The sequence below is a fragment of the Tachyglossus aculeatus genome, chromosome 26 (genome assembly GCF_015852505.1).
Source record: "Tachyglossus aculeatus isolate mTacAcu1 chromosome 26, mTacAcu1.pri, whole genome shotgun sequence".
Taxonomy (NCBI): Eukaryota; Metazoa; Chordata; class Mammalia; order Monotremata; family Tachyglossidae; genus Tachyglossus; species Tachyglossus aculeatus.
Genome location: NC_052091.1, coordinates 140,964 through 163,848, shown reverse-complemented (window position 1 = coordinate 163,848; position 22,885 = coordinate 140,964). Strand labels below are relative to the sequence as shown.

General features: G+C 63.1%; 1 protein-coding gene across 1 annotated transcript; it reads right to left on the bottom strand.

Annotated features, from left to right (window-relative positions):
* Nucleotides 1-3,634: 3,634 nt before the first annotated feature.
* On the bottom strand, nucleotides 3,635-14,504 carry LOC119946171 (IgGFc-binding protein-like). The gene is made up of 13 exons (XM_038767617.1): nucleotides 14,390-14,504; nucleotides 13,305-13,927; nucleotides 12,745-13,220; nucleotides 12,481-12,695; nucleotides 12,146-12,348; nucleotides 9,225-9,752; nucleotides 8,860-9,149; nucleotides 7,936-8,201; nucleotides 7,072-7,135; nucleotides 6,915-6,994; nucleotides 6,213-6,820; nucleotides 4,754-5,324; nucleotides 3,635-4,131 (listed from the first exon to the last, which is right to left on the bottom strand). The coding sequence occupies exons 1-13, from the start codon at nucleotides 14,502-14,504 to the stop codon at nucleotides 3,635-3,637; spliced, it is 4,536 nt and encodes a 1,511-aa protein (XP_038623545.1).
* Between the last annotated feature and the right edge of the window lie 8,381 nt (nucleotides 14,505-22,885).

Here is a 22,885-nt window from a genome sequence, read left to right as displayed (position 1 = left end):
GCGTCTGACCTTTCCCCGGGCCTCGCCCCTGCCCATCCCTAGCCGCCCAAGAGCCCCACCCTCTCCCAATCCCCAGAAGTTGTCCCCGCCCCCGTACTCATCCCCGGCTCCTATTTCCGCTCGCCTCAAGCCCGGCCCCCACCCCATCCCCTGTTCCCGTCCCCAGCCACGTCCCTGTCCTCCCCCTGTCCCTGCCCTGGAGCCCGGCGCCGGGGGCCGGGGGTAATAATAATAATTATTATTATGGTATTTGTTAAGCGCTTACTATGTGCCAAGCACTGTTCTAATCGCTGGGGTAGAGACAAGGTCATCAGGTTGTCCCACCGTGGGGCTCACAGTCTTAATCCCCATTTTGCAGATACGTTAACTGAGGCACGGAGAAGTGAAGTGGCTTGCCCAAGATCACGCAGCGGACAAGTGGCGGAGTAGGCATTAGAACCCACGTCCCCTGACTCCCAAACCCGTGCTGTTTCCACTACGCCACGCTAAACGCTCCGAGGTGGCTCGGAGGGCCGGGGGTGGCTCCGACCGTGAGCACTTCCCCTCCCCCGACTTTCCTCGGGCCGGGGGCCTGAGCGCTGGGAAGATGCCGCCCGTCCCCCTCCCCGTCACAGAAGAGCCTTTGTCTACGGTTGGACGGGGAACAACGGCCCATTGAGGGGTGGGGGGCGAGGGGGAGGGGAAACACAGCCTGATTCCTTATGGTCAGCGGCTGCAGCCGGGGCGGGGGGCAGAGAGGAGAATGTGGGGCTCCCGACTCCCAACTCCTTCACTGCAGCCCCCTCCCCGCGAGGACTCCCTCCGCCCCCCACCCCAACCCCCCGAGGCCGGGGCTGACCCGACAGCCTGTTGTTGCCTCGGTGGGAGGTGCTGGAAACCTCCATCTCGGCCCGGACCCCGGCGGGGAGGGATCCAGAGAAGCAGCGTGGCTCAGTGGAAAGAGCACGGGCTTTGGAGTCAGAGGTCAGGTGTTCGAATCCCGGCTTCGCCACATGTCTGCTGTGTAACCTCGGGCAAGTCACTTAACTTCTCTGAGCCTCAGTTACCTCATCTGTAAAATGGGGATTAAGACTGTGAGCCCCACGTGGGACAACCTGATCACTTTGTATCCCCCAAGCGCTTAGAACAGTGCTTTGCACATAGTAAGCGCTTAACGAATGCCAACATTATTATTATTATTATCCAGCCTCCAATTCTCAGCAGCCACCCCCGAATCCCCAGCCTCCACCCCAAGCCCGCCTCCCCAGAGCGGCCCCGGGCTTCGTGCGCCCTCTGCTGGCGCTCCGCGGCGATGCCGCTCCTGAGCTGCTTCCCGCCGGCCAGCGCCTACAGCGCCCTCCCCGTTCACTGCCGGGAGTGTCGCCCTCCCCATTGATGATGATGATGAGGATGGCATTTATTAAGCGCTTACTATGTGCAAAGCATTGTTTTAAGCGCTGCGGAGGTTACAAGGTGATCAGGCTGTCCCACGGGGGGCTCACGTCCTCCCCCTGGCCTGGAATGCCCTCCCTCCACACATCCGCCAAGCTAGCTCTCTTCCTCTCCCTACTGAGAGCTCACGTCCCCCAGGAGGCCTTCCCAGACTGAGCCCCCTCCTTCCTCTCCCCCTCCCCATCCCCCCCCGCCCTACATCCTTCCCCTTCCCACAGCACCTGTATATGTTTGTACAGGTTTATTACTCTATTTTACTTGTACATATTTACTATTCTATTTATTTTGTTAATATGTTTTGTTTTGTTGACTGTCTCCCCCTTCTAGACTGTGAGCCCACTGTTGGGTAGGGGTCGTCTCTGTATGTTGCCGATTTGTATTTACCAAGTGCTTAGTACAGTGCTCTGCACACAGTAAGCGCTCAATAAATACGATTGAATGAATGAATCCCCATTTTACAGATGAGGTACCTGAGGCACAGAGAAGTTAAGTGATTTGCCCAAAGTCACACAGCTGACAAGTGGTGGAGCTGGGATTTGAACCCATGACCTCTGACTCCAAAGCCCGGGCTCCGTCCACTGAACCACGCTGCTTCTCTGTCGGGAGTGTCGTCCTCCCCGTTCACTCTCGAGACTGTCTTCCCGGCTACTCGTCGTCGAACCCCACTTCCTTCAGGACATCTCCCCGGTTCGCCCACCCTCTCCATCCCAGGCGTTGGAAGCAGCTGGGACTCGGCCTGGTTTATCCGTTTATTGTCTCCGTGGTCCGGAGGTTCGGGAAGGGTGTCGGGAATGGGCGGACCAGACATCCGACGATGCTTCCGCCGGGATGCCCAGCTCAACTCCCTACAGGCTTGGGGGCTGGGCACAGCATGCCCCGGTGGGCTCCGGCTGTGGGTCCCGGGTCAGGACTGGAGGGCGGGGGGGGGGGGAGGGGAGAGAAAGAGGGCTTAGAGATTCCCAAACTGGGTGGATGGATCGATCCAGAGAGTAAGGGGCGCCCACTCTAGCAGCCGCGCTTAGTACAGTGCTCTGCACACGGTAAGCGCTCAATACGATTGAATGAATGAAAGGAAAGGGGTTGTGGGGACCAGGGAAGGAAGCCTAGGTCAAGGGGGGCGGGGATGATCACACCCCCACCCCCAGCAGCAACTTCTGTCCCAGGACAGAGGGCCCAGATTAAGTGTCCGAGCGCTTAGGACAGTGCTCTGCACACAGTAAGCGCTCAATAAATACGATTGAATGAATGAAAGGAAAGGGGTTGTGGGGACCAGGGAAGGAAGCCTAGGTCAAGGGGGGCGGGGATGATCACACCGCCACTCCCAGCAGCAACTTCTGTCTCAGGACAGAGGGCCCAGATTAAGTGTCCGAGCGCTTAGGACAGTGCTCTGCACACAGTAAGCGCTCAATAAATACGATTGAATGAATAGATGGGGAAGACGGGGTGGACACTCACCATACAGGGGCGAACGGGAGAGGGGCCTGGATCTGGAGGAAGATAGGGGTTGAGCAAACAGAAGGTCATGGCCCGGGCTGATGGCTGTGCAGACCTCGTTCCCACAGGCCGAGGATGGGCTCTCAGGGTCCCGGGAGTGGCAGGGAAGAGTGAGGGGGCCTGCGAGCCTGGAGGACACCGCACGGCGCCCACAGGGAGGGCTTCCCTCCAGCACCGGTGGAAGCGGGAAACAGGGTCTGTCGTGAGGTGTCAGGGCTGCTGTCACCGGGTCCGGGCACGTCTGAGAGGGAGAAACTGCTCTGAAGCACTCCTTGCCGCCCTCTGTGAAACGCCCGATCCCGGATTTACACTCCCTCCGGGGATACGGGAGCTGCTTTTGCCCACGCGGCAGTGAGACTTTCACCTTCACCGAAAGGCTCCTCGCCTCTGCCCAGATATACGCAGACAGGGCGGGACAGGGCGGGACAACGCCATCCCCGGCTTTTGGGTTTTGTTTTTTTTATGGTATTTGTTTAGCTCTGATTACGTGCCAGGCACTGTACTAAGCGCTGGCTCCAGGGATGAACACCAAACCGGTTGCTGCACGGCGCCTTTCGGGAAAGGATGGGGGAGGTAGGAGGGGCTGTAACCGGGATTTGGGGGGGGGAGAGTGGGAGGGGCTGGCTGTGGTATGGCCAATCCGACGGGGAGAGGATAAAGGGGGGACCCCGTCCCCTCAACGCCCAGAACCCACCCGACCCGGCCCCAACTATGGAGGGGCAGGAGCGGGATTTACCTGAGCCCCGCTCCCTCTGACCGAAGCCAAGTCCTCCAAGAGCCCTGAACAGGGCGCGTCGGACCCGGGGCGCCTTTTCAGACGCGAATGTCCGGGGGAGGCCACGAGCTGAGGGTGGCAGCCGAGGACGCCCCGCAGCATCCCGCACCGCTCCCCGGTCCGGCAGGCGGCGGCGGCGCAGCGCACGGTGCGGGAAGCGGGGTCGCAGCGGCAGCGGCGCAGGCAGGACGGCCCCGCCCAGAAGGTCTCTCCGGCCACGTAGTAGCGGCCCCCGGAGCTGCAGCCGCACCGCGCCGGGCGCACGCAGCCGGTGCCGCTCAGCACGAAGCCGGGGTCGCACTGACATCCTTCCTGGCACGGCGTCGGGCAGCGGGCGGGGCCCAGGCCCAGCCCCGGGACGGGGCCGGCGCAGGAAGCGGGGCAGGAGGAGCCGCAGAGCTCGTAGTGGCTGTGCGCCGGACACGGTAGGTCTGGGGAGAGCGGGGACAGCAGTGCGTTTGAGTGAGACACTGTGTGTGTGTGCGTGCGTGCGTGTGTGTGTGTGTGTGTGTGTGCGCGTGCGTGCGTTTGCCATGACCCGCCCCCTTCCCCCCCCCCCCCCCCCAGTTCTCTCCCAACTCAGACGAGTTGGGATGGAGAAGCAGCGTGGCTCAGTGGAAAGAGCCCGGGCTTTGGAGTCAGAGGCCGTGGGTTCAAATCCCGGCTCCGCCACTTGTCAGCTGTGTGACTTTGGGTAAGTCACTTCACTTCTCTGGGCCTCAGTTACCTCATCTGTAAAATGGGGGCGAAGACTGTGAGCCCCCGTGGGACAACCCGATCACACTGTAACCTCCCCAGTGCTTAGAACGGTGCTTGGCACACAGTAAGCGCTTAATAAATGCCATTATTATTATTATTCTTATGAGCAGCGCCACAAGTGACCGTATTTCTCACCTCCCCTTTCCCTCCCCAAGGACCCGGGAGTGAGTGAGTGAGTGAGTGAGAGTGTGTGTGTGTGTGTGTGTATGTGTCCTGTCTCTCCCACTAGACTGGCAACCCCCAGGGTTACAAGGACAAAGGGAGAGGGGAGTGGGCCCGCCCCCGGCCCCTCACCGCAGCCCGCCTGCCCCCTCCACGGTAGGATGGGCAATCCGTGGCTCTGGCACTGCCTCGCGTGGCTGCCTAGCAGCGCGCAGAGCGTGTCCCGGGCCCCGCCGGTGGCGCACAAGTCGTGGACGCAGTTTTCTAGGTGGAGCCGAGCTTCGTCCGGCCGGTGGCAGGCGCGGAAGGGCCCGTCCTGGGCGGCGATCAGTCCGCAGGCGCCTCCGGCGCGGTATCGGGCCTGGGCTTCGCGGCCGCAGCGCGGCGCGGGGCGCGGGGCCACGCACGGAGCCGCGCCCGGCGCGTCCGGCTCCCGCCAGCTGGCGGCGAAGGCGGCGGCGTCGGCCAGCAGCGAGCCGTCGGGCGCTCGGAAGTCGTCGCGGGGGTCCCCGTTGAAGTCGCCCCCGAGCCCGCACAGGGCCCCGGCGTAGGTCTCCGGCACCGTCACGGAGACGTGGTGCGACCAGTCGAAGGACACGGACAGACCCGCGTCGGTCCGGACCACGGCCGCCGAGCCGCTGTAGTAGACGAGGACGCGTCCCCCGGCCAGGACCACGGGTAAGTTCGCCCGGGACCCGTTCACCTGCGGGGGTGAAGGATGCGGGGCGGGAATCACTGAGGAGGCGGCAGGTGATGGGCTACTGCCAGAGGAGGGAGAGGGACGGGGCGTCTATCTCTCCGCCGACCTCTCGCTTACATCCTCCCTCTTCATTTCTGACAGACGATCACTTTCCCCACGTTCAAAACCTTATTAGAAATACATCTCCTCCGGGGGGCCTTCCCTGACTAAGCCTTCATTCCCCAATCTCTCTCCCTTCTGTGTCGTCCTCGTACTTGGATTTGCACCCTTTATTCACCTCGGCCCCACAGCGCTTGTGTAGCTATCCGTAATTATTTACTTATGTTAATATCTGTCTCAGGCAGTGAGCTCGTTGTGGGCTGTTGCACCGTCCTCTCCCAGGCAGTCGGTCCAGTGCTTTGCGCACAGCAATCGCTAAGCAAATACGACTGATTGATGGAACGATCGACACTGATCGAAAAGCAGAGAAGCAGCGTGGCTCAGTGGAGAGAGCCCAGGCTTTGGAGTCAGAGGTCATGGGTTCGAATCCCGACTCCACCCATTGTCAGCTGGGTGACTTTGGGCAAGTCACTTCACTTCTCTGGGCCTCAGCTGACCTGATGTGTAAAATGGGGATGAAGACTGTGAGCCCCACGTGGGACAACCTGATGACCTTGTAACCTCCCCAGCGCTTAGAAAAGTGCTTTGCACATAGTAAGCGCTTAATAAATGCCATCATTGTTATTATAATATGTTGCCAACTTGTACTTCCCAAGCGCTTAGTCCAGTGCTCTGCACACAGTAAGCGCTCACTAAATACGACTGATTGATTGATTGATATTATTAAAAGGGCAAGGGCGGGAGAGAAGAGGTATGGGGCGTGGGGCTCGGGGCCGGGGGGTGGGGTCCTACCTCCACCGACCCCGGTCGCCACGCCAGCAGACCGAGCCGCGCCCCGAGCACGTCCACGTCCAAGCGCCGCGCCCAGGCGGCCGCCCCGGGCCCGCGGCCCACGGTGAGGGCGACGGCGAAGGGCTGGAGCCGGCGGCGGCGGCGGCGGGTGCGGCAGGAGCGGCTGAGGGTGAAGCGTCGGGGCTCGTGCAGGCGGAGCGCCGCCCCGTCGAACGTCTGCACGTGCGGATCCCCGTAGAGCCACAGGGTCCCGAAGCGCGTTGGGTGGCAGCCCCGCCGGCCCCCGCGCAGGCGGCAGCGCTCCCCGGGCGCGCACGCGTGGGGCGCGCACTGCAGGGCGCCCGGGGCCCGGCACGCGCAGCGCCGGCTGCAGTCGTCGTGCAGCAGCGCGGCGCCCCCCAGCGGCAGGTAGCGGCCGCCGGGCAGCGCGCAGCCGCAGCGGGCCCGGGCCACGCACGCGCCCGCCTCCAGCGCGAAGCCGTCGCGGCAGAAGCAGCCCGCGCTGCACGGGCCGCCGCAGCCCAGGCCGCTGCCGTTGAACCCGCCGCAGGTGGGCGGGCAGGGCGGCCCGCAGAAGTCGTAGTAGCTGTTGGGCGGGCAGGTCACACCTGCGCGGGGCCGGGAGGGGTTCAGCGGGGGGCGGGGGGGCCGGGACTGGGCCTTCCCCCTTCCTGTGCTCGGCCCCCGGCCCCCGGCTCCCACCTGCCCCGCCGCAGCCCCCGCCCGCGTCCCCCGGCGCCTCGCCTCCCCGGACCCGGCCGTGGGGCAGGGGGAGGGAGCGACTTGGGGGGCGAGGGGGAGGCGACGGCTATTGCAACCCCGCCCAGACACTTCGCTCCTCCAACGCCAACCCACTCACTACACCTCGATCTCGCCGGTTATCGCTCGCCTACGTCCTGCCTCTGGCCTGGAACTCCCTTCCCCTTCAGATCCGACAGGCGATCACTTATCCCACCTTCCGAGCCTTACCGAAATCACATCTCTTCCAAGAGACCTTCCCCGACTAAGGCCTCATCTCTCCTACGTCCTCTGCCCTCTTTGTCATCGTTGCACTTAGATTCGCTAAGCAAATACGGCTGATTGATGGAACGATCGACATTGATCGAAAAGCAGAGAAGCTGCGTGGCTCAGTGGAAAGAGCCCGGGCTTCGGAGTCAGAGGTCAGGGGTTCAAATCCCGGCTCCGCCAATTGTCAGCTGTGTGACTTTGGGCAAGTCACTTAACATCTCTGTGCCTCAGTTACCTCATCTGTAAAATGGGGATTAAGACTGTGAGCCCCCCGTGGGACAACCTGATCACTTTGTAACCTCCCCAGCGCTTAGTACAGTGCTTTGCACATAGTAAGCGCTTAATAAATGCCATCATTAATTTAATTAATTTGAGTCCTTATTCACCCCTCCCTCAGCCCCACGGCACTTACGCACCTATCCATATTTATTTTAACGTCTGCCCTCGCCCCCCCACACTGTAAGCTCCTCTGAATGTAGGGAACATGTGTCTACCGCCTCTGTTATACTGTTTCTAGACTGTGAGCCCGCTGTTGGGGAGGGACTGTCTCTATGTGTTGCCGACTTGTACTTCCCAAGCGCTTAGTACAGTGCTGTGCACACAGTAAGCGCTCAATATATACGATTGATTGATTGATTGATTGATTGATTGATTGTGCTCTCGCCCTCGAAGAATACCGGGGGCCGATTGGGGGCGTGGCCAGCGCCGTGCTTACCGCAACCCAGCTCCTCCCTCCAGTCCGGTAGGTGAAGCCCGTGCAGGGCGCACAGCTCTGCATATGGTTCCAGCGCGGCACACTGCATTCGGTTCCCGGTGCCGTAGCGGCAGAGGTCGTAGATGCAAGCTTGGGCGTAGGGACCGGGACTTTCATGCCAATGGCACTCGGCGAAGGGGCCAGAGCGATTGACGAGGATGAAGCAGAGCTGCTGCGCCTGCGCCAGGTCCGGGCAGGGCTCGCCTTCCCCCGAATCCTTTTGGCACCTGCGGGGGCGATGCCCTGGGGTCAAGGTTTGAGGGGGGGGGGTGCAGGAGGGCTGGAGCACGGAGGGGAGGGGCTTCGGGATCTGTGTCAGGGTTTTCAGGGGCCTGAGAGTCTTGATTGGGAGGGAAGCAGGGCCTTGGGTTACTTGAGCCCACTCTTCTAGACTGTGAGCCCACTCTTCTAATAATAATAATAATAATAATTGGCATTTGTTAAGCATTTACTATGTGCAAAGCACTGTTCTAAGTGCTGGGGAGGATACGGGGTGATCAGGTTGTCCCACGTGGGGCTCACAGTGTTAACGCCCATTTTACAGATGAGGTAACTGAGGCCCAGAGAAGTTAAGTGACTTGCCCAAGATCACACAGCAGACATGTGGCGGAAGCGGGATTTGAACCCATGACCTCTGACTCCAAAGTCCGTGTTCTTTCCACTGAGCCACGCTGCTCCTTCTAGACTGTGAGCCCGCTGTTGGGTAGGGACCGTCTCTATGTGTTGCCAAGTTGTACTTCCCAAGCGCTTAGTACAGTGCTCTGCACACAGTAAGCGCTCAATAAATACGATTGATTGATTGAGCGGGGGTGGGGGGAGGTCATGGCCTGAAGGAGGCGGGGTCAGCTCCCGGGGATCAAGTCCGGCGAGAGGAGTTAGGCGCACCCAGCGGGGCTGGGGTCCGTCTGCCAAGCGTTCCCGAAGGCGGCATCGCTGGGGGCCGGGGCGCCGCTGGGCAGGAGCTTGTCGTCGGCCTGATCTCCGTTGAAGTTCCCGCACATGCCACAGAGGCGGCCACGGTACCTCGACGCCACCCGGACCACGGCGGCACCGCGGCCGTTGAAGCGCACCTCCAATTCCTCGTCCACCTGCACCGCCACAGCGCCCTGCCGCCCCTCCGTTACGCGCGCCCGGAGGCCCAGCCGCACCGGCGGCGTCGCGGCCCTGCCGTCGACCTGGGAGCGGGGTGGGGAGAGGGGGTCGGGCTCAGCATCGTCAATCGTATTTATTGAGCGCTTACGGTTCCGAACGGTTCCGAACAGAGCGTGGGCGGCCACGGGGGAGGGGGAGCAAGTAGGCGCGGCACCGGGAGGCTCCCGGACTCGGACTCCCCGCCGAGCCGCCGGGTCGCGCGCGCCCGCTGCGGCCCCGCCCACCTGCAGGGCCCGGCCTTGGCCCAGGACCACGTGCGCTGCCAGGCCCGGCCCGTGCAGCCAGACTTCCACGCGGCTGACGAAGGAGACGCGGCGGCTGCGGAAGTGCCTGTTGGTGGCCACGACGCGGAACGAGAGCCCGCCGGGGCTCGGGCCGGGCCCGCAGGAGCGCGTCAGCTCGTAGCTGCAGGTGCCCTGGAAGTGGGTGACGGCGCCGTCGAAGGAGTAGTAGTGCGGGTCTCCCGAGGCCGAGCAGGTGCCCATGGGGCCGTGGCAGCCTCGGCGGCCGTGGCGCACCGCGCAGCGCTCCCCGGCGGGGCAGCGAGCCGCCGAGCAGCGGAACCGGGCGCCCGCTTCGCAGCTGCAGCGTCTCGAGCAGCCGGGGAGCCACACCAACGTCCCCACCTGCCCGGAGAGAAGGGCCGTCAGCCGCCTTTTCGGACCCGCCAGTTCGCCGGCCGCGCCGGCAGAGGCCTCCCCAGCCCCCCGACGGCGCGGGCCCCGCCAGCCTTCCGAGCTGGAGGGGCGCCGGGCTGGGCCCATCCAACCCGGGTTTCACCAACCCTTTCCTCGGCTTTTTCTCATCCTACCGCCCCGGCTGCGCCTTCTCTCCCTTGGGCTGGCTCCTCTTCCGCCTTCCTAACCGTAGGCGTCCCTCACAGCTCTGTGCTGGAGCCACCTTCTCGTCTCAATCTACAGGCGCTTCCTTAGGGAGTTCATCCGCTCCCGCGGCTTCTACACGGATGACTGCAAATCTTCCCTTTTAGCCCCAATCCCTCTTCCCATCCCCAACCGCCCACCTCGTCCTGTCTCCAGGACACACCGCTCTAGAGGGAGGTCCTGCCGCCACTTCAAGCTCCATCAGCCTAAAACTGAACTCTCCGTCTTACTTTCCAAATCCTTTCCTCTCCTCTCCTTTCTCGTGGCGGTCGACAGTGCCACCGTGTTATATTGCAGCCTCCCAAGCGCTTAGCACAGTGCTCTGTACGCAGCAAGTGCTCCATAAATACGACTGATGGATTGAACTCTCAAACTCGCAGTTTTGGCGTTACCCTTGATTTCTACTGTTTTAGTCAGCATGTTCATTGTGATCTAAGGCCTGTCTGTCCTTCTCCCACATTTCCAGAATCCACTCCTTCCTCTCCAACCAAACAGCTACCCGCTTATTATAACACTTGTCATATCCCTGTTCGCCTATTAGATCCACCTCTTTGCTGATCTCCCTGCCTCCAGTTCTTCTCCCCTCATCCCCCTCTAAGTCCATTCTTCATTCTCTTCCCGAATCATTGTTAAGCCTTTGGTTCTCCGCTTTTCAAAAGATGGTATTTGTTAATAATAATAATAAGCTTTCACTGTGTGTCAGGTATTGTACTAAGCTCTGGGGTAGATACAAGCAAGTCAGATTGGACACAGTCCATGTCCGACGTGGGGCTCACAGTCTTAATCCCCATTTTACTGATGAGGTAAGTGAGGCACAGAGATGTTAAGTGATTTGTCACGCAACAGACAAGTGGCGGAGCCGGGATCAGAGCCCAGGTCTTCCGACTCCGAGGCCCATGCTCTTCCCAGTAGGCCACGCCGCTTCTCAGAAACCAGGCTCTTCAGAAACCCCCAAAAGTTGTCCAAACCTCTCTGCATCAAGCAGAAACTCCTCCCCATCGGCTTTAAGGCACTTAATCAAATACTTAAGGCACTTAATTATACGTTTCAATTCAGTGCGTTGCACCTTTAGTTGACAAATGCTCAATCGCTTAATAAAGACTATTCCTACTACTTTCTTCCTCCCGCCTTTCCATTCTCTTCTCCCACATCACCACAGCTCACATTCTTCTCTCCCCTCGAGCTATTCTCCTCTTTGTGCTTCATTCTCGTCTTTCTGGTCACCAATCTCTTGCCCACTCCCTCCCCGTCTGGAAGTCCCTCCCTCGTTCCATCTGACGGACCACTGCTCTGTCCATCTTTCCAACTCTTCTGAAAACTCATCTCCTCCGGGAAGTTTTCCCTGATTAAGTTTTCTTTTCCTTCCGTCACAACCCACTGTGGTTCAGCACAGTGTACTGTACCGATGGACCTAGTTCTACTAGCTGAGCACTTCTTCCTCCGGTCTGTAAGGTACCATGTCCCCCCCTCTTCCCCCGATAGACTGTAAGCTCCTCGAAGGCAGGGATGGCGCCATTCTCTCTACTGCACGCTCTCCGGAGCTTAGTCGCGCGCCCTCCACGCACGAGAGGCTCCATAATTTCTATCGATCGAAAGATCGTCAACTCCCCACTAGATCGCAAGCTCGTGGAGGGCAGGGATCGTGTCTCTGACTCTCCTGAATTGAAATCTCCCAAGCGCCTAGCCCACGGTAAGCGCTCAGCAAATGCCCATCCGCCAAGCTAGCTCTCTTCCTCCCCTCAAGGCCCTACTGAGAGCTCACCTCCTCCAGGAGGACTTCCCAGACTGAGCCCCTTCCATACTCTCCCCCTCGTCCCCCTTTCCATCCCCCCATCTTACCTCCTTCCCTTCCCCACAGCACCTGTATATATGTTTGTACATATTTATTACTCTATTTATTTTACTTGTACATATCTATTCTATTGATTTTATTTTGTTAGTATGTTTGGATTTGTTCTCTGTCTCCCCCTTTTAGACTGTGAGTCCACTGTTGGGTAGGGACCGTCTCTATATGTTGCCAACTGGTACTTCCAAAGCGCTTAGTACAGTGCTCTGCACCCAGTAAGCGCTCAATAAATACGATTGATTGATCGATTAGGGGGCATTTCGGGGCGGGGCCAGCCGGCCCTTAGCCTCACGTGGTAGTAGCGTCCTTCATGCTCACAGCCGCACTGTCCCGGCCGGACGCAGCTCTGGCCATTCCACAGGAACCCGTCGAGGCAGGCGCAGCCCTCGGAGCAGGCGGGGCGGTCGCGGGAGGGGAGCGGGGCGCCGGCACAGAGGCGGAGCGCTCGGGGGTCTCTGCAGAGCCGGTAGCGGCTGTGTGCGGGGCAGCCGGGGTCTGGAGGAGGGGCCGGAGGCGGCGCTGAGCCCCCCTCGCGCGCCGGGGCTCCCTCCTTCCCTCCCTCCCGTGACTCCCGCGTGGCTGCCCCCGGCCCCCACCTCCCCCGCGCCAGCCCTCGGCCGCCCTGACCGCAGAAGGACGCGTTTCTCCAGGGCTGGAGGCTCGCGTTGACGCGCTGACAGGAGGCGGTGTAATCCCGCGCGGCCAGGCAGAGGAGCCGCTCAGCGCTGGCGGGGTCCAGGCAGGCGTCGCTCACGCAGGCCTCCTCGTAGGGCGCCGGGGCCACGAGGGCGTGGCAGGCGGCGAAGGGGCCCTCAGGGTCCAGCACCAGCCGGCAGAGAGCCCTGGCCGCGGCCAGCCGCCGCGGGTCCTCGCAGGACGGGCACGCGGGGCCGTGGGCCCCCCCCGCAGGCTCCGTCGCAGTCGTCGCTGCTCCACGCAGCCGTGCCGTGGGCCAGGTCCGCCTTCGAGGCCCCGGGGGCGGCGGCCGGGCCCATCCGCCGGGAGCCGTTCCCGGGGTGGCCGTCGTCGGTCGGGCCGCCTCTCGGCAGGAGATGCGGGGGCTGTAGCTCGTCGGCCGGCTCGCCCCTCGGCGTGAGGTGCGGAGGCCGCGGGTCGTCGGCCGGGTCGCCCCTCGGCGCGGGAGGCGGGGGCCGCGGGTCGTCGGCCGGATCGCCGTTGAAGTCCCCGCACAGGCCGCAGACGCGGCCCGCGTAGCGTGGGGGCAGGGAGAGGTGGACGCTGTAAGCGAGGTCTGAGCGGACCGCCAGGCCCAAGTCGCTCTGCAGCTCTGAGAAGGGGCCGTCGCGGTACAGAGCCAGCCCGGCGGCGGGAAAGCGCAGGGGTAAGGCCACGGCCTCCCCGTCCACCTGAAGACGACAGAGTCCGGGCCGTGAGAGGAGGCGCGGGGCGGGGGGTGGGGCCCGTGGGGCTCCTGGGGCCGGGGACTTTACCTGCGCGAGGCCCGGCTCCGCTCTCGAGAACCGCACTTGGGTCCCGTTGACCAGCACCGAAACTTCCTCCAGCTCGGGGCCCCGTGGGCCGGGCCTTTTCTTGACCTCGACCCTGAACGGGGGCAGCGGGGCGGGGTCCGCGGGATCCGGGGCCCCGCACAGCTCGGACAGGACGAAGGCGCACGAAGCCGGGGCCGCGTAGATGCGGCCGTCGAAGGTGCTGAGCTGCGAGCGGCCCGCCGCGCGGCAGGAGGCCGGGCCCAACGGGTGGCAGCCGAGGACGCCCCGCAGCATCCCGCACCGCTCCCCGGTCCGGCAGGCGGCGGCGGCGCAGCGCACGGTGTGGGAAGCGGGGTCGCAGCGGCAGCGGCGCAGGCAGGACGGCCCCGCCCAGAAGGTCTCTCCGGCCACGTAGTAGCGGCCCCCGGAGCTGCAGCCGCACCGCGCCGGGCGCACGCAGCCGGTGCCGCTCAGCACGAAGCCGGGGTCGCACTGACATCCTTCCTGGCACGGCGTCGGGCAGCGGGAGGGGCCCAGGCCCAGCCCCGGGACGGGGCCGGCGCAGGAAGCGGGGCAGGAGGAGCCGCAGAGCTCGTAGTGGCTGTGCGCCGGACAAGGCAGGTCTGGGGAGAGCGGGGACAGCAGTGCGTTTTGGTGAGAGTGTGTGTGTGTGTGTGTGTGTGTGTGCCATGACCCGCCCCCTTCACCCCCTCTTCTCTTCCAACTCAGATGAGCAGCGCCACAAGGGACCGTATTTCTCACCTCCCCTTTCCCTCCCCAAGGACCCGGGAGTGAGTGAGTGAGTGAGTGAGTGAGTGAGTGTGTGTGTGTTTGCCATGACCCGCCCCCTTCACCTCCCCCTTCTCTTCCAACTCAGATGAGCAGCGCCACAAGGGATCGTATTTCTCACCTCCCCTTTCCCTCCCCAAGGACCCGGGAGTGAGTGAGTGAATGAGAGAGAGAGAGAGAGAGAGAGAGAGAGAGTGTTTGTGTGTGTGTGTGTCCTGTCTCCCCCACTAGACTGGCAACCCCCAGGGTTACAAGGACAACGGGAGAGGGGAGTGGGCCCGCCCCCGGCCCCTCACCGCAGCCCGCCTGCTCCCTCCACGGTAGGATGGGCAGTCCGTGGCTCTGGCACTGCCTCGCGTGGCTGCCTAGCAGCGCGCAGAGCGTGTCCCGGGCCCCGCCGGTGACACACATGTCGTGGACGCAGTTTTCTAGGTGGAGCCGAGCTTCGTCCGGCCGGTGGCAGGCGCGGAAGGGCCCGTCCTGGGCGGCGATCAGTCCGCAGGCGCCTCCGGCGCCGTATCGGGCCTGGGCTTCGCGGGCGCAGCGCGGCGCGGGGCGCGGGGCCACGCACGGAGCCGCGCCCGGCGCGTCCGGCTCCCGCCAGCTGGCGGCGAAGGCGGCGGCGTCGGCCAGCAGCGAGCCGTCGGGCGCTCGGAAGTCGTCGCGGGGGTCCCCGTTGAAGTCGCCCCCGAGCCCGCACAGGGCCCCGGCGTAGGACTCCGGCACCGTCACCGAGACGTGGTGCGACCAGTCGAAGGACACGGACAGACCCGCGTCGGTCCGGACCACGGCCGCCGAGCCGCTGTAGTAGACGAGGACGCGTCCCCCGGCCAGGACCACGGGTAAGTTCGCCCGGGACCCGTTCACCTGCGGGGGAGGGGGCGTCACCTTGGCGTGGCGGGGGTGGGGGAGGGGGCGAGGGGGTCACGCTCCCTAGCCGGAGGTTTGGCGGTTGGGATACGACAGATGGGCGGGTGGGACCAAGCCCCGGCCCGGATGACCCTCCCCTGACTTGTCTGTAAGCTCCCCGTGGGCAGGGAATGTGTCTGCTTATTGTTGTACTGCTTCAAGCGCTTAGTCTTGAAGCGCTTAGCCTTTTAGAATGTGAGCCCACCGTTGGGTAGGGACTGTCTCTATATGTTGCCAACTTGTACTTCCCAAGCGCTTAGCACAGTGCTCTGTACACAGTAAGCGCTCAATAAATACGATCGATCGATTGATTGATAGTCCAGTGTTCCGCACCCGGTAGGCGCTCCCAAAATACGATCGAATGAACGGACTCCGGCCCTCACCTGCACGGTGCCGCGGTCCCGGGCCAGCACGGTGACGCGCGTCCCGTATACGTCCACATCCACTCGGCGGGTCCAGGCCCCGGCCGCGGGCCCTCGGGGCTCGCTGTCCACGCGCACGGCAAACGGAGGCGGCCCGCCCGCGGCGCAGGTCCGGGCCAGCACGGAGCGGCAGGAGCCCGGCGCGCTGAAAGCGGCGCCGTCGAAGGTGCGGTAGTGCGGGTCGCCGGACACCCAGCTGGCGGCGGCCCCGGCGGGCAGGCAGGCCGGCCGGCCCCCGCGCAGGCCGCAGCGCTGCCCGGCCGCGCACGCGTGGGGCGCGCACCGCAGGGCGCCCCCCGCCGGACACGCGCAGCGGCGCCCGCAGCCCTCCAGCAGCAGCGCGGCGCCCCCTAGCGGCAGGTAGCGGCCGCCGGGCAGGGCGCAGCCGCCGCAGTGGGCCCGGGCCACGCAGGCGCCCTCCTCGCTCAGCAGGAAGCCCGGGTTGCAGGCGCAGCCCTCCTGGCACGGGAGGGTGCAGGCCTGCGGCGCCCCGGGGTCCGCACAGCTGGCCGGGCAGCCGCTGGCGCACTCCTCCAGGTGGCTGTTCTCGGGGCACACGGGGTCTGGACGCGGGAGCGGGAGGGGAGGAGCATGGGTCCGTGCGGGGATCCAGAGAGGAGGGACGGGGGAGTGGAGGAGCATGGGTCCGTGCGGAGATCCAGAGAGGAGGGACGGGGGGCGGGGAGGAGCATGGGTCCGTGCAGAGATCCAGAGAGGAGGGACGGGGGCGGGGAGGAGCATGGGTCCGTGCAGAGATCCAGAGAGGAGGGACGGGGGCGGGGAGGAGCATGGGTCCGTGCAGAGATCCAGAGAGGAGGGACGAGAGAGAGAGAGAGAGAGAGAGAGAGAGAGAGAGAGAGAGAGAGAGAGAGAGAGAGAGAGAGAAATCTCCCTCGCTTCTCCCTGATTGGGGCTGGGTGATCGGCCGCGGGAGGGAAGGAGAGGGCGGGGGCGCGTCATTCATTCATTCATTCATTCATTCAATCGTATTTATAGAGCGCTTACTGTGTGCAGGGCACTGTACTAAGCGCCAGAAACGGGGGCCGAAGCGGAGACGGATCTGAGGAGCGGCGCCGGCTCCAAGTGACGTGGGTGAGGCTGGGCTGGGGGTGACGCCCCCGCCGCCCCCCCAACACATACTTACCGCAGCGACCTCCGTCCCTCCACGGGCCGTCCATGCGGTTAACAGCTCGGCAACTCCGGACGATGACGGCGAGCACGGCGCACAGGGCCCCCTCGCTCCTGCCCGCCTCCCGGGTCCGACACATCTCCTCCACGCAGCGGAGCACCAAGGGCTTCGGGTTCAGCGCCCCGCGGCAGACGGCGTAAGGTCCGGCCCGGGCGGCCAGGAGCCCGCAGGCGTCGGGGGCGGCCAGCTGGGCCCGCTGCGCGGGGGTGCAGCCCGCGGAGGACCGGCCGGGCTCGGCGCAGGCGGGGCCGGGGAGAATCGAGGCGGGGTCGGCGGCGGAGCACAGGCCGGAGAGGGGAGCGGGCGGTTGGGGCGGCAGGGTGAGATCCAGCCTCCCCCCATCGGTCCACAGCTCCACTCCCAGGTCGGTGGCCACGTACATCGCCCTGACGTCCCTCCAGGCGGTGACTCGGCCGCCGAGTAGTCGCACGGGCAGCGCAGAGCGAACCCCGTTCACCTGGCGAGGGGACGGGGGGGAGTCACTCAGGGATTCCGGCTGCGAGGACCTCCCGCCGAGACACTGAGGGACCTTTCCGTCTCCCAGAGGAAAGCAAGAGTCCCTAGCGGGACGCCGGGCGGCAGGGCGGCCGTTCCCTTCCCCACAGCACCTGTATATATGTTTGTACATATTTATTACTCTATTTATTTTACCTGCACATATCTATTCTATTTATTTTATTTTGTTAGTATGGATTTGTTCTCTGTCTCCCCCTTTTAGAGAACCCCGTTCACCTGGCGAGGGGACAGGGGGGAGTCACTCAGGGATTCCGGCTGCGAGGATCTCCCGCCGAGAAACTGAGGGACCTTTCCGTCTCCTAGCGGAAAGCGAGAGTCCCTAGCGGGACGCCGGGCGGCAGGGCGGCCGTTCCCTTCCCCACAGCACCTGTATATATGTTTGTACATATTTATTACTCTATTTATTTATTTATTTATTTTACTTGTACATATCTGTTCTATTTATTTTATTTTGTTAGTATGTTTGGTTTTGTTCTCTGTCTCCCCCTTTTAGACTGTGAGCCCACTGTTGGGTAGGGACTGTCTCTATATGTTGCCAATTTGTACTTCCCAAGCGCTTAGTACAGTGCTCTGCACATAGTAAGCGCTCAATAAATACGATTGATGATGATATATGTATATATGTTTGTACATATTTATTACTCTATTTATTTATTTTACTTTTACATATCTATTCTATTTATTTTATTTTGTTAGTATGTTTGGTTTTGTTCTCTGTCTCCCCCTTCTAGACTGTGAGCCCACTGTTGGGTAGGGACCGCCTCTATATGTTGCCAGCTTGTACTTCCCAAGCGCTTAGTCCAGTGCTCTGCACACAGTAAGCGCTCAAGAAATACGATTGATTGATTGGAGGGATGGACCTGGGAGAAGCAGGGCGGGGATTGGGGAGAGCGGGGACGGGATGGGGCGGGGCGGGGGGAGGGCCCCGGGAGCTGGGGGTGGAGACTCGCCAGCAGCTGTCCGGTCCAGTCCCTGTCCACCACGATCTCCTGACCGCGGATGACCATACGCAGCAGCCGACCGCTCCGCTCTGCCTCCACCAGGAAGCCGGTGCCGTTACCGGGAGCCCGGGCCAGGGTGGCCGGGCAGGGCGGCAAGCGGACCAGCTGACCCGAGGCCGTGAGAAGGTCCGAGCCCGGGCCCAGCCGGCAGGACGGGCCCCGCGACAGCTGGCAGCGGGCGAAGGGGTAGGCGGGGCGGCAGCGCTGCCCCTCCGGGCAGCTCTCCGGCCAGCAGCTCACCGACCCGCCCTCGGCGCACCGGCACCGTCGGTCGCAGCTGGTGTCGGTCCAGAAGGCGGATCCGGTGGGCAGGAACTGGGCTGGGGAGAGATGGGAGCGGGGCGTCTGGGGCCCGTCCAAGGCCGGGAGGCGAGGGGCCCGCGGGAGGCGGCTGGGGAGGGGGTCGCCCCCACTCACCGCGGACCACGCAGCCATTCGGGGCCCCGAAGCGGTCGGTTCGGAAGATCCAGCGGCCCGGGGTCCCCACGTTGCTCGCGGCCGCCAAGCGCAGGATCCCGGGTGACCGCGACCCCGGGAGCGCGAAGTAGTCGTGCTTGAAGCCGCTGCTGAACCCGGCCTGGGCGGCGGAACCGGGACCACAGGCGGGGTGAGCGCCGATCCGCCCGCGGGATTTCGGGGCCGGACCCCGCCCGACCCCAGGCCCCGCCCCACCTGCGCCGCGGCGCCCCCCAGCCCGGTGTGCGGGTCCCCGCCGCTGGCCGTTCCCGTGGTCCACTGCATCTCGGAGTAATGCAGCAGCACGAAGGAGGCGGCGGCGCCCGCGGCCAGTACGGCCTGGAACGTGTTCACCTGCGGGGAGGCGGAGAACCGGGCAGGGGCGCCGGGGGACGGGGGTCAGCGGCGGGACGGGGCGGCGGAGGAGAAGGGGAACCGGGGTCGTGGCGGGGGGGGGGGGGAAGAGGGCGGGCGACGGGCAGGAGGGACGGGTTGCTGCTCGTCCTCCTCCGGCTCGTTCTGTGTCCCCTCCCGCCCCCGGCCCCCTCCGGCTCCCGCCCTCACCCGGAGGCCGCGGGCCCCGAAGAAGGCGACTCGGTCCCACGTGGCCACGAGCAGGGTCCGGGGGACCCCGGCGGCCCGGAACCCGGCGGCCAGGTCGCCGGCGGCGCGTTGCAGGAGGTCCGCTCGCTGCGTCTGCCGGTACCAGACCCGCCCTCCCCGCGTCGTGTCCGCATCGGCCCAGAAGGGAGCCACGCAGGCCACGCGGTCCGTCAGCGGGAAGGGGCGCGGCCTCACATGGGACATGGGCGCCGAGAACGAGATCAGCCCGTCGACGTTCACCTGCGGGGGCGGCGCTCAGGGCCCCGGCCAGGCCGGGGGACGGGGGGCGGGCCCCGGGAGAGCCGGGGGACGGGCCCCGGGAGAGCCGGGGGACGGGCCCCGTGGAGCGGCTCGGGGGGCGGGGGACGGGCCCCGTGGAGCGGCTCGGGGGGCGGGGGACGGGCCCCGGGGTGCGGCTCGGGGGGCGGGGGGCGGGCCCCGGGGAGCGGCTCGGGGGGCGGGGGGCGGGCCCCGGGCGAGGCGGGAGGCAGGGGGCGGGAGGCCGGAGGGGCAGGGGGGCCAGGGAAAGGGCCGAGTCGGACGGGGCAGCGGGCAGCAGGCGGGGGGCAGCGCTCACGTAGGCCGTCCGGTGCACGGCTCCGAACAGCCGGAAAGGTTCCTTAAGCTGGATTTTGGGCGACGAGGCGTCGTCTGCCGTGGGGACCAGCAGGTCCCCCTCCTCCTCGCCGAAGGGGTACATGTGCGGGTCTGGGGGGCGGGGGGCCACTCAGGGCAGGTCAAGTCCCCCAGCTGCTTTCCCTCCCTCCCTCTAGATGCTCTTGCCTCCCCACACCGCCGTCATTGTCCCCGACCCCAGGCTTACCGGCACTGCCTTCGGCCCACAGCCACAGGGTCTGCGAGGCTGAGAGGAGGCAGGTGGAAATGAGGTGAGAGGGAGTGGTGGACAGCACCCCCAGTCTGTCCTCCTTCTCTTCTTTCCCTCTTGCACTTTCTCTTCCTCCTCTTCTTCTTTCTCCCTCTTTCTCCTCCAGCGTCTTTCCCTCCCCCTTCCTCTTTATCCCGTTCGTCTTCCATCTGCTGTCCCCCTCTTTTTTCCCTCTCATCCCACTCCACCTTCTCTCCCTTCCCCCTCCTCCTCCTTATTCGTCTCGTCTTCCATCTTTCCTCCCCACTCTTTCTACCCCTCTCATCCCCCCTCCACCTTCTCTCCGGCCCCTTCCTTCTCCTCCTTCTTCTCCCCCTCCCCAGCTGGTGTTGGACTAGGGCCAGAAGGTGAAGGTGCAATCCCAAAGTACTGGCTAGTCGGATGGAGGAGATGAGCCAAACACACACACACAAACACACACAGAGACACTCATACACATCCAGATACCCACATTTCCACATTTACATTCACACCCACAGCAGATGCTCATAGTCACACACACACACACACACACACACACACATTCTCACCAACAGCAGATACAGATAGTCACACACACAGACACACTCATAACAGATGTGCACACGCACACACACACACATTCTCACCAACAGCAGATACAGATAGTCACACACACAGACACACCCATAACAGATGTGCTCACGCACACACACACACACATACACTCACCCAGAACGAGCAGTACAGCTGCCCTCATTGTCCACGATCTCAGCCGGGCCCAACCTCCAAATCTTCCCTGGGTAAAAGAAGCTGGAACCAACGTCTCTTCGATCCTTCAAAACCTCCGGGCCAGGCCGTCCCCCAGACACAGCCGGACAGTGAGGATAAGGCCCCCTCGGACACAGCTGGACAGTGAGGACAGAGTCCTCCCCCCCGACACAGCTAGACAGTGAGGACAGGGCCTCTCCCCACCCCCGGACACAGCCGGGCAGTGAGGACAGTGCCTGCCCAGTCACAGCTGGACAGTGAGAATGGAGCGGGTCAATGAGGCTAGAACCCCCCAACCCGAAACACACACACACATACACGCGACACTGGCTAGGGGGTGACCAGGTCAGGATGGAGAGTGTGGTCCTACCCTGGCCCCAGACTCGCCGGCCCCAGTGGTGGCTGTGGCAGGAGGAAGTCAGCCGGCGAGCGAGAGTTTATAGGAGTGGGGCGGGGGGCGGGGTTCTGTCGGCGATGTGCCCCGGGGATCCTGTCCCCTCAGGGCCTTTCTCTCCCCACTCTCCCCTCGGCGCTGCCCACCCCTGCGCTGCCCCTCCCAGTCATTGTTTGGTCCCCGGGGCCGTGCCGCCCCCCGGACCGGGACATCCGCTTCCTTGTCCGCCTTCCTCGGGCGGCTGGACTCCTGGGGCGTGGGGAGGGGGCTTCAGGACTGCCAGATTCCCTCCTCCCCGCCCGGTCCTCAGCCGTCCCTATTAGGAGGAGTGTAAGGGCCCCGGGGAAGAGCTTTGTCTTTCCGCAGCCCGTGATCTGGGGGCTGAGGGGCGGGTGGGGGAGCAGTTAGGCTTGAGGAGGAGCATTATTCCGCATATGCATGCAGACGCCCATGTCCGGTTCATGTCCGTGTATACCCGTGTTCTCAGGCCTCCAGTAACTGTGACAGTGGCCGACTTGCCCATCCCAATCAATTAATCTATCAATCAACCGATGGTATTTATTGAGCGCTTACTGTATGCAGAGCACTATTCCAAGCCCTTGGAAGAGTGCCATACAACAGAGTTGGAAGACTTGTTCTTTGCCCACAACGAGCTTACAGTTTTACATAGACACATTTCCTGCCCTCAAGGGAGTTTACAGTCAAATTGGGGAGAGAGACAAAACAAAATTACAAATAGGGGAAACGGCAGAGTAGCAGATTTGTACTAAGTGTTACGAGGGTGAGTATCAAACTGCTTTAAGGGATACAGACCCAAGTGCATAGGCGAGACGCAGAAGAGAGGGTAAATAGCCTGGTGAAATAAGGAATTAGTCAAGGGAGACTATAGGACTTGAGTAGGTCTTTGAAGTTGGGGAGTGTGATAGTCTGTAAGATCGTTATGGTCAGGAAACGTGTCTGTTAATTCTGTTGTATTGTACTCTCCCAAGCGCTTAGTACAGTGCTCTGGGCATAGTAAGCGCTCAATAAAAGCAACTGATTGACTCTTCCTCACCCTCGGCTTCAAGGCTGTCCATCACCTCGCCCCCTCCTACCTCACCTCCCTTCTCTCCTTCTCCAGCCCAGCCCGCACCCTCCGCTCCTCTGCCGCTAATCTCCTCACCGTTAGGCCTCGTTCTCGCCTGTCCCGCCGTCGACCCCCGGCCCACGTCATCCCCCTGGCCTGGAATGCCCTCCCTCCCCACATCCTCCAAGCTAGCTCTCTTCCTCCCTTCAAGACCCTACTGAGAGCTCACCTCCTCCAGGAGGCCTTCCCAGACTGAGCCCCCTCCTTCCTCTCCCCCTCCTCCCCCTCGCCTTACCTCCTTCCCTTCCCCACAGCACCTGTATATATGTATATATGTTTGTACATATTTATTACTCTATTTATTTATTTTACTTGTACATATCTATTCTATTTATTTTATTTTGTTAATATGTTTTGTTTTGTTCTCTGCCTCCCCCTTCTAGACTGAGAGCCCACTGTTGGGTAGGGACCGTCTCTATGTGTTGCCAACTTGTGCTTCCCAAGTGCTTAGTACAGTGCTCTGCACACAGTAAGCACTCAATAAATATGATTGATTGATTGACTGATTGACTGATTGATTAATTAATGTCAAATAGGAATGGGGAGGGAGTTCCAGGCCAG

Excerpts from the sequence above, each read along its gene's own strand:
- LOC119946171 (XM_038767617.1), bottom strand. The coding sequence starts at position 14,504 with ATGTGTGTCACCGGCGGGGCCCGGGACACGCTCTGCGCGCTGCTAGGC. Across the intron at positions 13,928-14,389 it reads GAGGGAGCAGGCGGGCTGCG|ACCTGCCTTGTCCGGCGCAC; the intron begins GTGAGGGGCCGG and ends CGCTCTCCCCAG. Across the intron at positions 9,753-12,145 it reads ATGAAGGACGCTACTACCAC|GTGGGGACGTTGGTGTGGCT; the intron begins GTGAGGCTAAGG and ends CTCTCCGGGCAG.